The sequence below is a fragment of the Columba livia genome, chromosome 14 (genome assembly GCF_036013475.1).
Source record: "Columba livia isolate bColLiv1 breed racing homer chromosome 14, bColLiv1.pat.W.v2, whole genome shotgun sequence".
NCBI classification, from domain to species: Eukaryota; Metazoa; Chordata; class Aves; order Columbiformes; family Columbidae; genus Columba; species Columba livia.
Window position 1 is genome coordinate 14,419,046 of NC_088615.1, and position 12,371 is coordinate 14,431,416.

At 36.9% G+C, this 12,371-nt stretch overlaps 1 protein-coding gene across 12 annotated transcripts in view; it reads left to right on the forward strand.

Moving 5' to 3' along the window:
- TENM2 (teneurin transmembrane protein 2) overlaps window positions 1-12,371 on the forward strand; it is a 645,420-nt gene that overhangs the window by 183,013 nt on the left and 450,036 nt on the right. For all 12 annotated transcript variants that reach the window (XM_065030083.1, XM_065030081.1, XM_065030084.1 and 9 more), the window contains exon 4: window positions 9,168-9,443. In XM_065030083.1, the coding sequence (XP_064886155.1) occupies window positions 9,168-9,443 (276 nt within the window). The remainder of the gene's footprint in view (window positions 1-9,167; window positions 9,444-12,371) is intronic.

Genomic DNA, 12,371 nt, shown 5'->3' on the forward strand with positions numbered 1-12,371 from the left:
ATAGAGAAACAGGTTGGTTGTGTTGTCCAAGCAGAGCTGTGCGCCTGGGGTAGGAAGAGCCTGTTGGGAGCAGCACGTACCCCCAGGACTGCGGCACAGATACGACAGGCTAAAAGGAAGATGTTGCACTTGGGTATACAGTGAGCAGCCAAAAGGGAATCAGAATAGCAGCTTGTTTTGTGAGCGTGGAGAGCGCCACTGCAGGGAAAGCAAAGAGATGCACGGAGGGAGGTCAGATTGCTTGGTTGCTTTGCTCCACAGAAGCCTCATGAGGCCAACGGTCTCAGCTGTGGAACCGCTGGATCTGCTGGGCTGCTGCCTGTCGCAGGGTGGCCACTGTCCGTGCCAGAAGGGCCAGGATGTGCCCAGCTGCAGTGCGTGCCCCTGCGTGTGCAGGCTCCTAATTACAGTCATTGGTAGATAAGAGAAATCCTGTATTGAGGGTGTATATTTCGTCTGTAGCAAAGTTCAGGACCAGTAGTAGTCTGAATTGATGCCAACTGTTCCATTTATAATACCACAACTGACTGGCCGTGAAAATAACTAATTATTTTACTAGGATTAAAAACGAAAAGCTGAAAGCAATTTTTAATTCAATCAAATAAATAAAGATGTTTCCTGATCTCTTCATAAAATGAACACAAGTGATGAATAAAATAAAATGTGGCTGTGTCTGTTTCTTAGTAGGTATACTGTCTCAAAGAGCTTAATCTTTTTTCCTTGATAGCTTATTATAACGTATGTAACTTTTTCTTCCAAATTCCAGTGTTCAAATGATTTTCATGTCATTATTCTTTAAGTTTGACATGAAGTATAAATGGATTTGTTCATTATGCTTTTTTAATTCATATGGTGCTACATTTAAATAGTTTGAATATTTTGGGAAACTCCTTTCCATGTTAGATGTATTCCTTTATCAGTCCTCAAAGTTATTCATGTTGGTCTACTGATTGTCCTCCTGGCAGGATCAGAAATGCGAAGTTAAAGGCTGGCATCTCTGATATTTCTAAAACCTGGTATGTGCAACATCATTCAGAATGTAAACACAGCAGTTCTGAGTCAAATGATAGTTTAAATGTCTTTTATTCTACTGTGCAGGATACAATTTACATTACCATTATTTCTAGGTGACATGATGTTTAAAGTGAAGCAGCACCTTGTGACTAAACAGCTGACAGCTTCTAGTGCTAAGAAATCTTTAAATGTGCCTGAGGACCTTCATAAAATATGAAGTATCCATGTTCCCAACTTGTGAAGCAGGGAATAAAAGAAAACAATTAAGATTTCATCTGTGATGACAGTTGATTCAGGGTTTTCAAGGCTTCCCAATTAAACAGTATGAAGGTATGAAAGCTTATTACCTGTGACTTCCACTGTTTCTCGAGAGCACAGTTTATTTATCAAATTGTGAACAGTGGTTTATTTTTTTACTGCTTTTTAAATCTTGATTTGACAGTATAAAAATAAGAAAAGGCTTTTCATTAATTCAACAAATTATCACCAGCTAATTTATCCCCTGGTAGTTTCCTACAGATTTTCACAGAAATCTGTCTTAATAATGGAACTCAGATTTGTGTATCAATGAAGATTAGTAACTGTACAGTGATTTTAGCCAAAAGTACTCATATCTATGTATGGTCAGCTGAGGGTTTTTTTCTGGAGAACAAGGAGGACTTGCTGTCCTTTTCTGACATGACTAAAATGGCTTTACAACAGAAGACTAACATCTTCATGAGCTAGACTAGAATGCAAATGATTTGCATTTTAGTGGTGAAAACTGAGATCTTTATCTTATATGGGTACTATAGTCTAATTATTGTATTTCTTTGTGCCCCGTGAACCTAACTGTGCATTGCAAATGTGGATACTCAGCACAGATACTAAATGCTACCTCCCCTCTGTTGTGATAGCACTTCATTGTCTCCTTACACTCTCTTTACTGACTCCTCTTTGAAGTTTACATTTTCCATGAAGCTGTATTTGTCATTCCTTCATAGGAACACACTATGCTGGTGTGACAGGAGATGTCAGCAGCTGTTAAGCAGGTTGTTTAACATGAAAAAGCAATTTGAGAATAATGCTGTCTTCTTTTTTTTTTGAGTAAAACATTAACCAGAAGAGTTACATTTTAACCTGGGCTGTGTTGGGTAGATACTAAATAATAGATAACTCCATCCTCTTGGCCTCCCAAAACTGATTTTGTCCTTAATCAACATAAACATTTCAGGAGAAAACAATAAATGCATACTTTGTCATAAACTAACATATCATTAAAAATGAATTCATCACCATAAGGTAATGCCAGAAGTATAATTTTTACATGATACTTATTCTGCCAAAATTAGTGTGTGCTCTGGAAAGAGGCTGTTCTGTTCACCCTTAGTTCAACACCTATAAAATAGGGATGATAAATCTCACCTCACGAGGACATGAAGATAAGTGAAGTAGTGTTTGAGACACAGCACAACTGTAGAGAATGTGTATGAGGGAATTAAAAATACTGTATTCGCTATTTGGAATGTAAAGACTTCATGAGGCAGGTTAAAAAAAAAAAAAGGATAGTAGCTCCACAGTCACCACTTCACCAAAGGAGGAAATTTTACTGGAAAATGTACGATGAATACGATCACATAACTGAAGATTGTATAATATTGTGAGCTAGAGCAAAATCTCATTAGATGCCTGGTTTTATGAACCTTATAATTTTTTTAAGTGGATATGAATCTACTGTATTAATACTGTCAGCAGATTTATTGTCAAAAAGAGAAACATCTGTATCCTGGCATTAGGCTTGGGATCTTGGAGTCAGAAAGAAGGAAGGCAGAAAGAGGATTATAAAAAAGACAATTAAAGGATTTTGCTGTCATTGATGAGAGAAGCTAGAAAATATATTTCAAATTCACACCACGTGTTGTGAAGTGCGTATAGGATTTCTGTTTGCTGCTTCTAGTCTGTGCTGCAGAAGGGACCGAGGCTGCCAGCATTTCACTGTTAAGGAAATCGTTGTGTTTCTGTTGAAATTTAAGAAGTGCTGTCTGCATACTACTGTGTTAGTATTTGTAACACTATTTCATAGTCTCAGTATATATTCTATATTGCAGGATTATGGAGGTGGAGGGTGTATGTATGTGCACACGTGCAGGCTGGGCGATAGCACATCAGAGACCTCTGTGTATTCTCATATTTCTCACTAACATCTATAAAGCATTTCCTGGTTCCTTAGTCACAAATGTGCTCTATCAAAGTAGGATTTATCATCATTAAGTGATTAAAGTTCACATTTGCTTATTTATAAAATGTGTAGCTTTCCTGACGTGCAGTATCTGGAATTTAATAAATTAAAACATGTCATCTGCGAATCTTCTTAGTAGGTAGTAACAAACATGTGGGAAGCCCTGCTGTTGTTAACCCCCAGCTACAGATTTCAGAAATGTAGAACATGCTACCGCTTGTTCATTATTGTTATTTTCTAATTTCTAAAGAATCTGTTCTCTGGTATTTTTAGTGGTTGATCAGGGGAGAGTTTGCTCCACAGGAGCTGATACTTCCCCATCTCTGTGCTACCAAAGGACTATTATTAGGCAAAAATGGATAAAGAGTTAGGAAATAGGGGTGTTAGGGAAGTTCAGGGGGATGTTTCGGTTTATGCAATAACATTTGTGAATATTGTAAAGGAGAGGAAAGCTGGCCCATGTCCCTGCTCTAGGTTATGAGTCTCTGGTGTCTCCTCATTCTTACCTGGTCTCCTGAGCCAGGGAGGTTCCTCTGCTTGGAGGGATCACAGAGCAAGAAGAGCTGATCTTTTCCTTGTGCTTTGCTTTGTGAATTTGTGCCGTCTTCAGAAATGAAATATTGCAGTTGTAATATCAATGATGTTAAGAGAGAGAATTTTCCAGGCATGTTTCATGCTAATATTACATTTGCCACAGAAGCTATTCATTGTGATTATGTGGTTAAAGATCCTGTATGTTGCACAGAAAAGATTCTACTGATATGTAATACTGTACTACTGCAGTGTATTTTATAGTGATGTATAATGACATATCAGGGCAGGGGGAGAGTGAGAGGGGGACATTCACAAAAGAAAAGACTTACATCAATTGTAGAACAGGATCTTTAACCACAGGAAAAGAATAGTATTGAAACAGTCGAAATACAAAGGTGGATTAAAAAGATGGCAGTTGTTTTGTTTATCGGATAAGGAAGACAAGTCAAAATGGTAAATGTTAAAAATTTGTGCAAGAAGTGGATAAAAAAAAAATACTGTAATCATCTGTTCTCCCTGTCATTATAAAAAATGAATGCATAAAGAATTGCGAAAAATAAGTGTGCATCGGGAGTTACATAAAAAGAACGACCTCTAATATGCCACAGATTGGAGCTGAACTGTGGTACTCTTGCCAGCAAAAATCATCATAGCTATGAACATAACCAAAATCTGTGAAAGGACGGACGGTCTTAAATGTATTCTTACTGTACTTACTGCTTGTAATTGATTATAGTAGCAAAGAATGTAAGTCATATTTATCCTTTGGATTTTAGACTTTGCTCAGTTCAGAACTGCTGATGTGGTGTTGAAGGCAAATCTGTGTGCTGCTGGTTTCAGAGATCTTCCTCTGAGGCATCTTGTAGCGATCACAGCTGGAGCAGGTTCATCTTCAGAAGGGCAATTCCTGCAATTGGTAGTTTCCCAAATGAGACCTCTGCCTAGAGCTTGGGGGAAAATAACCTTTGCTTATAGGGTAATGCTTTTTATCCTAGCTGAGAATAATGAGTAGAACTGTACATCATTGCATTAAACGCACTTTTAGTAAGCATTTATATACTAAATAACCTAAGTAGTATATTTCTGTAAAAGGAAAAGTGCTCTAAAGATAATAAAAGTAATGTATTAATTGAAGACAAAATATCTTTTCTACCGTATCAAGAGACTATTCACAGCATGTAGATTATGGGTGATGATGATCAAGTATATAACATTATATTACACTTCTAAACTAGCATCTACTGGTCTATTTTTGTATGAGAGATTACATACACTTTAAGGGAGCTGCTAATATTAACTGCTTTTCTTTAATGCAAGTGGTCTGGTGATTTCTGCAGGTGGGGATGAAAGGACTGGGGCTGGAGGCCAGCAAGCTCTGTTGCATATGGAAAAGCAAAAACCGTTTGACTCTTTCATTCTTTTTTTTTTTTTGTGTGGTGTGTTCTCTGAGAGAAAGAGGTTTATTTTCCACCAATAGGGACCTAGTGTTATTTATGTAGTAGATGCCACATGAATCTGAAAGAAAACGCTCTTAAGTTTTTGAATATGCAAGAATGGATTCTGCCTGCACATTTCAGTCCTGCTTTGCAAGTGAAGTTTCAGTAAAATGCAGTTATTCTCAACTCCATGCAAGCCCTAGAGATAGAATATGCTGTGTAGCACTGTACGAAGCCATCCATCTGCTTTGAGTGCTACTGCTAGTAGCACATTTTAGCTCATGGACCAGATTTCTCTCTGTGAATACTTAACACAGTTTATATTCCAGAGGTATGGCAAGCAACAGGCCCTGCTGCCCTTCTTCCTTCTCTTTTCTTCTAGGAGGTCTTGATGTGCTTGATCTCCTAATCACATGAAGAGCTGTAAGAAAAATACTCCTTAAAGGAGACCCTAAATCTTCACCCCAGGCCAGGCTGTGGCTGTGTCTCCTTGCTCCAGCTCAGAGGTGCTCTAGTCGCTCCTGGGGACAAGGACGCCTGCTCTGCTCTGGGTGATCCCAGATGGAATATTCTGCCAGGATGAGCATGTATGAAATGAGTTAGATATTTCTTCATTGTTCATGAAACTATATTCACAAAGTAATAATAGCATTCTTTCTGCTATTAATTTTGGAGCAATCATTTCTGTGCATCCAGAACTGTATTTATCATCTATCTGAATTTACAGGAGTGGTGCATTAATCCCATTAATGCCTTAATGTGCAACAATGGCTGAGCAAATAAGAGAATATTGTATTAGTGAAAACAGTTCATATGTTATTGAAGAGATGTGGGCACTGTCATTGTAGGGAAATGAGGCACATAAGAGGATATGATGTAGATCAAGAAAAGGTCTAGAGAACATAGCTATAGTGTTTCTGTCTCCTTTTTCTCAGATTTTACAGTAAATTAAGTGCTATGAAGATACCAGGAAGTGTGATATATATATTTTTAAATATATTTATATATATATATATATGATCTATTTAAAATCTATATAAAATCTTTGTATCTATGTAGATGTGAAAAAATCTCCAAACTATTTTTTTCTCTGGTTTTCCATGGATATCCAAGGACAAGTTCTTTTCCCATTGTATGCTTTCTTATAGAACATGTTCAAATAATATAAATAAATAAAACTAATTTAGAGTTTACCAGAGAAGAGCATGTTTTTCCTAGAGAGGCAAATCTGTAGAATGTTTCATGTCTATCGTCAGGATGCTTGAGATTTTCTCATGTAAGACTGTAAGGAGATTTCTGAGAAGCAGCATAGAAAATCCTCTCTCAGAGCTCAGGGATGGATTCCATTTGTCTTCTTGAGTTGATCTGATCCACTTCTCAAATTCTTAAAATGTCATCAGTTTTCAAATCTTTTTCTCCACATTTCTGGAAGATGCCACGTTCCCAGGTAATAAAACTCAAATGTATGGATGAATTCTATAAATACTGTTTTCCTTCCACTGTAAGTACTTTTACCATTTACCTTGGACAAATGAAGTAAGAATTTCTCTGAAGATTGCTTTTAGCCAGATTTTGACGTCAATACAGGACGCTAATCAGAGTGGAATCATCTATGCTTCTAATGCCTGCTAAAATCCACGGAATATCATTAAAATGTTTTACTGTTTATGTAAAACAGCTTAATTAAACTAATATGTTCATAATTGATGTGTATTTGTAGACATTTATGCCACCAGCAAACAAGCAAACTCGAAAAACTTCATTTTCATGATGGGTTTGGTAATTTCCATGTGTATCTCATATCAACATCCACTTTACCTGTGTAGGTCAGAAGGTATGGAGCTAGTAGGCCTCAGCACTCCATTTTTTTTTTTTATATAAGTTTTACATTTTGTGTTGATTTTAACCTTTTTTTTTTTTAATGAATATAAGGTTAGTTTGCTAATACAGTTAAAACAAAACCAATCAGTCGAGCTGTTTTTGTTACGTGTCTTCTATTGAAATTGCACATGATTAAATTTACATTTTCTTTAAAAATGATTGATTCATCTAAGTGTCATGCTGGAGCTCTTTACTTATTCAAAGAAAAAAAAAAGGCAAAGGATCTCTAGACTGAAGTGCACTTGAGAAGCTCATTTTTAGAACTGTTCAGTTCATTGCTTTTGACTAAACCACAAAATTTCTGATTACGGCAGTAAATATTAGAAGGCAGGTTAAAATATCCTCCTAACTAGGAGAGTTTGGGTTAATTTTGTGTCGATGAGAGAGAGCTGCCTTTTTTCATGTCAGCCTTTTTATATTGCTTTGAAACGTTGCCACTAGATGCTTCATTTCTTTAGAAGCATCCCTTGGTGACGCTTGTGTGCCTGCTGTCCCCTCTTGCTGCTGGCCGGTGCCCAGGGGGCCTGGGGGTGACACGGTGCCCGTCCCCTCCCGCCATCCCACTCAGTGCCACCGTTGGGTAGAGATGGAGATCGGCCTTTGAGGAGAAGTTTTTCACCTTCCTTTAACTGATAAGCTCTAGGAATACATGTTGGGTAGGGCCCAGTTTTACTTTGTGTAGATGGGTGCGTATATCCCGCATTAACAGCGAGGCGCGAGAGTGGCTATGGCTGATACAGATAAATGAACCAGGTGGATTAAATACTGCGCGATCTTTCCTGTGAAATAAATTGTAGTACTTAAAAAAATTCACTTATCATCTTTATTAATAGAAGACGCTTAAGTGTGTTTTTCATTTAGTGCATGAACTTCCACTGTGTACCTTCTTTCTGGTAAATATATAGAGGAAGAGGAGAAAATATAAACTGCTTTTTGATAAAGTAAACCTACCATTTTAGAAGCACAGACCACAGATCTAGTTTATCTGTGAATTATGAAATTAATGAAATAATTGACAGTTGTACTGCCAGTGACTTCAGTCTGGCTTTGTTCTTCATTTTAGCCCAAGGTAATGATGCTAAAATCACTTTGCTTTTCAAAACCTTTGAAAGCCTGAGAGACCAGTGAATATTTCCCTATATTTTTTTACCATCCTCTTCATTTCTATAGGAAACAAATACATAAGCAGAAATCATCCAGCAAGTCTTTACTTTCTGAGAGCCCTGGGGGACTCCATGTGCTTTAAAAATGTATGAGACTTTGTCCACGGAGTCGTTATTAACAGTTAAAGGTCACATGTTCTGACATTGTTCCTGGAGGTTTTGCCTTTAAACGCGGTGACCGCCTGATTTGGTGTCGGTGCACGCTGGCTTCTTGAATATGGTAAAAAAAAAGGCAGAAAACAATTACAATGATTATGAGATTTACCTTCATTTCTATAGCAGGCGTCAAACCACCAATCTCACCAAATCTAGTAGTGCAAAACTGGTGACAAGGTTTCATGCTACATCGCTGATAGTTTGCATTCTTCCAAGTGATCCTGAGCTGTAAACTCTGTTTTCCCAAATAAGTGTTTATTTTCTATGGAATAGGAAACGATATGAAAATCAGAATTAAAAATCCTGTCTGTGTGGAAGATTAATGTATGAGAAAATTGGCTTCACAAGGAAAAAAAAAATACCTTTTTGAGTAATCAAATGCTCAACTTCAAAGCTCATGCCCTGTTCCTACAAATATAAGGTTTGATACATAATCAAGCAGGCCATGTCATTAGCACTTGTCATGGGCTTTACATTAATCACATACCTAAATGACTATTTAAGGCCAAAATAGTCACCTGAAATTTAGAGATATTTCCTGCCTTTGTTTTGTGTATTTCAACAGTTTAAACTATTAGATATGTTTTAGTTAAGTCTTACTAGCTCTGTTCACAAGAGGTGTCTGTATCTATAATTCATTACTAAGGCTTGGCATACAGCATAGGTAAGAGAAATTTGAAAGGTGTGTTATTTTCAAACTTAAAATAAATCCCCTCACTTTTAGATCATTTCATTTTATGTTTTGCTTTTTAATTGCCCTTCTAGGAACAAACTTCACCCTCGCAGAACTAGGAATCTGTGAGCCCTCTCCCCATCGAAGCGGCTACTGCTCAGACATAGGAATTCTCCACCAAGGCTATTCCTTGAGCACCGGCTCCGATGCTGACTCGGACACGGAGGCCGGGATGTCCCCGGAGCACGCCATCCGGCTGTGGGGCAGAGGGATCAAATCCAGGCGGAGTTCCGGGCTGTCAAGTCGTGAAAACTCAGCGCTCACGCTCACCGACTCCGACAACGAAAATAAGTCAGATGAGGAGAACGGTAGGCCTTTTCCTTCAATATATTCATCACGCACATGTAGGAGAATGTGATCATACTTTTAAGAACATGAGTATTCTTTCAAATGCGTATCTTTCACTTTTCTTCCTCATTTTGACTAAAGCTGCTTTTATTGTTGTTGTGGTTTGTTTATTTTTTTTCAGCATCAATAGGAGGAAACTCTATTACCTGTGTATCAATGATATATATTGTGGTTTATCTTACAATTTACTTTCCACGCAATAATCCTTCACAGAAGTTTGTGCTCAGAATTCATTAAATTAAACTTGATGATAAGAGAAAAGACATTTCTTAAAAGAAATAGTTTCCTATATGTGGTTTTTATACACAGCTTGAAATAATATTCATAATCTAAATATGCTAGTAGAGGTAACAGTGGTGCTAATTTCTAACAATCAGGTTTAATTTTGTGTGTTTTTTCATGGTTTTGAAGATGAACAAAAATTGCTGTTTGCTTATTGGTAAGTATTGGGGGCTTTTAGAAAGCAAACCTATGCATAAGACCTAGTCACAGCGCTTCTATTTGGTGTAGTTTATTAAGTTTGTAGAAATGAGACTTTAAACAGTGCAACGATCATTTGCGGCAAAACACCCAGCTATTGGTTGATTCTCAAACCGCATTAGGCCACCTGTCCTCTCAGATGCATCTAACCCAGATTCATGTTCTTCATCCATATCAGATAAAAAAATTTTACCTGGGGAATTTTCTGTTCTCATGTGTTTTTGAATGAAACTAAAGTAAATAGTAAAAATGGATTTGCAGGAATTTGTCCTCCACCCTGTAGGGTGATGAACATGCAAACTCAGCCTAGTTAAAATACCAACTAGGGTTTTGACAGTTGCCTTTCTGAGAAGGTGAAGAGGAATCTCCCCAATGTTATAACCATTCAACCATCTCTTCAGAGATCCGATACCAGCTCTCTGCTACGTACATCACTTGTGATAAAATTGAATGTTATCTGTTGGGTGCCACTCAGAAGAGTATTTGTTTGAGATTTTTTAGATAGATAGATATGTGCGTGTATATATATATATACATATATATATATATACATATATATATATGTATTTTTAGACTCCTCCCCATACTTACTGTATCAGATTCAACCAAGCCAGTGCACCAGGTACTGGAAACACAAACAACTGCTTGTCAAAGGCAAACTGAATTACAGTTTTCAGATTGATAGGAAAAAGTTCAGAGAAGTGCAATTGATTCTGTTTGTAACAGCAGGCTCTTTTTGGTGGTTTAAGCTGAATCTTCAAGTGATCTCTCCTCTCCATAGGCATAGCAGGATACATTTCTAAATCAAAATCAAAGAGGAGACTTATAGTTACTAGTAAAGGTGCATGCAAGGAAGAAAGTATTTGAAAAAGGATTAGTGACTGATTGATTTTTTCCTTTTTTTTTTTCTTAATAATACCATACTCAGAAAATATGACAACTTCCATTGACTTTAATACAGTTTTGATAAGGCTACTGTGCATAATTTTGAATAGAAAACCTGACTAATGAATTTCTGGCATTATGGAATGATTGGGATTCATTTCTGTAGCATGAATTCACGTCTCTGAAGGTGACTGTCTCCATTTCAGTGGAAGCACAATGCCACAGCTTTTGTCTGAGAAAATTTAATCTCAGGACCTACTTTCATACATTCTGTCCTAGACATTGAGAAATGAATGAGTATGTTTGCTTGCATTTTGTTTTCCTCCTTACAATAAGTGAATTATTAAGTAACTGGAAATACAGTGCAGTGAATCCATGTTGAATAGGTAATTTTTCTAACAATGATGTTAACGAGAGAAAGAAGGACATGATCGAACAGCGCACAAGAAACAAACCAGTATGTGGAATTAATTTTAACCTTTTGGTAAAAATTTTTCCCTGTTGGAAAGCTGATTGTGATAAGGGATTCTTTCTGTATGTCTGGTTGTTTTAAAAAAAAACTCACGCAAGTATGAAGCAACTATTATATACACAGAGGTGTTAACTTCAGTAAACTTTTTAGTTTTGTTCTCTCACCAGTCCTGCTTAGCTCAAAAATCAATGCTTCCTCACTTCACTGATTTTATGAAGTTTTGGGATGCTTTATCATATAGATTGACAGTTGCCCCACTGGTTCAGCACCACAGTGTGGACACTTACAAAACCATCATTAATTTCTCACGCTTGTGCCCAGCAGTGGTTTCCTACATAATAAACACTCTGTCCTTCAGAAGCAGATCAATAACCTGCTAGGTATTCATCTCCAAGAGGAAGTAACGAGAATCTATACTTCAAGAGAAATTCACTCTCTGTTATGGTTTCAGATTTGCAGGATACTGGTATAAAGCAAGACATTTCTTGGTATGAGATTTTATCCATTTATGCCTAGCAGTATTAGAAGGAGCTCATGATGCATAGAGCATTGAATTTATTTAAAGTACCATTGAAGCTTTTTCCCTTGATACAGTTCAACTGTTGTGTTCAACTCCAAAAGGTGTCATTTGTTTTTTTCTAATATTGAGATGCTGTCAGAGTTTATATCATTGCATTAAAAACAAACAAACAAACAATAACAAACCATACCTCTCACTTTTCTTGTAAGATGAAATCTATTTTGTTGCTTTTAGTGCATCTCTGAGTAGCCCAGAGGACACTTAATTTCGAAACATTGCTCTAACAATATGATTTTGTTCCCATTCAAATCCGTTCACAAAGCTTCTGACCATTTTATGCGCTTCTAGATTTAGTATGATTTAATTTTATCATAAATCAGAATTCTATGAACCTTGAAATATTAACAAGTTTGAGATGCTCATAGATAAATTGAGATAATGGAAGCTCATTGAAATTCAGTGTTTTACTTGGTATACTGGAATTCTTTCTAACAAAACAACTTATTGATGATCCAGTTTGAAAAACACTTT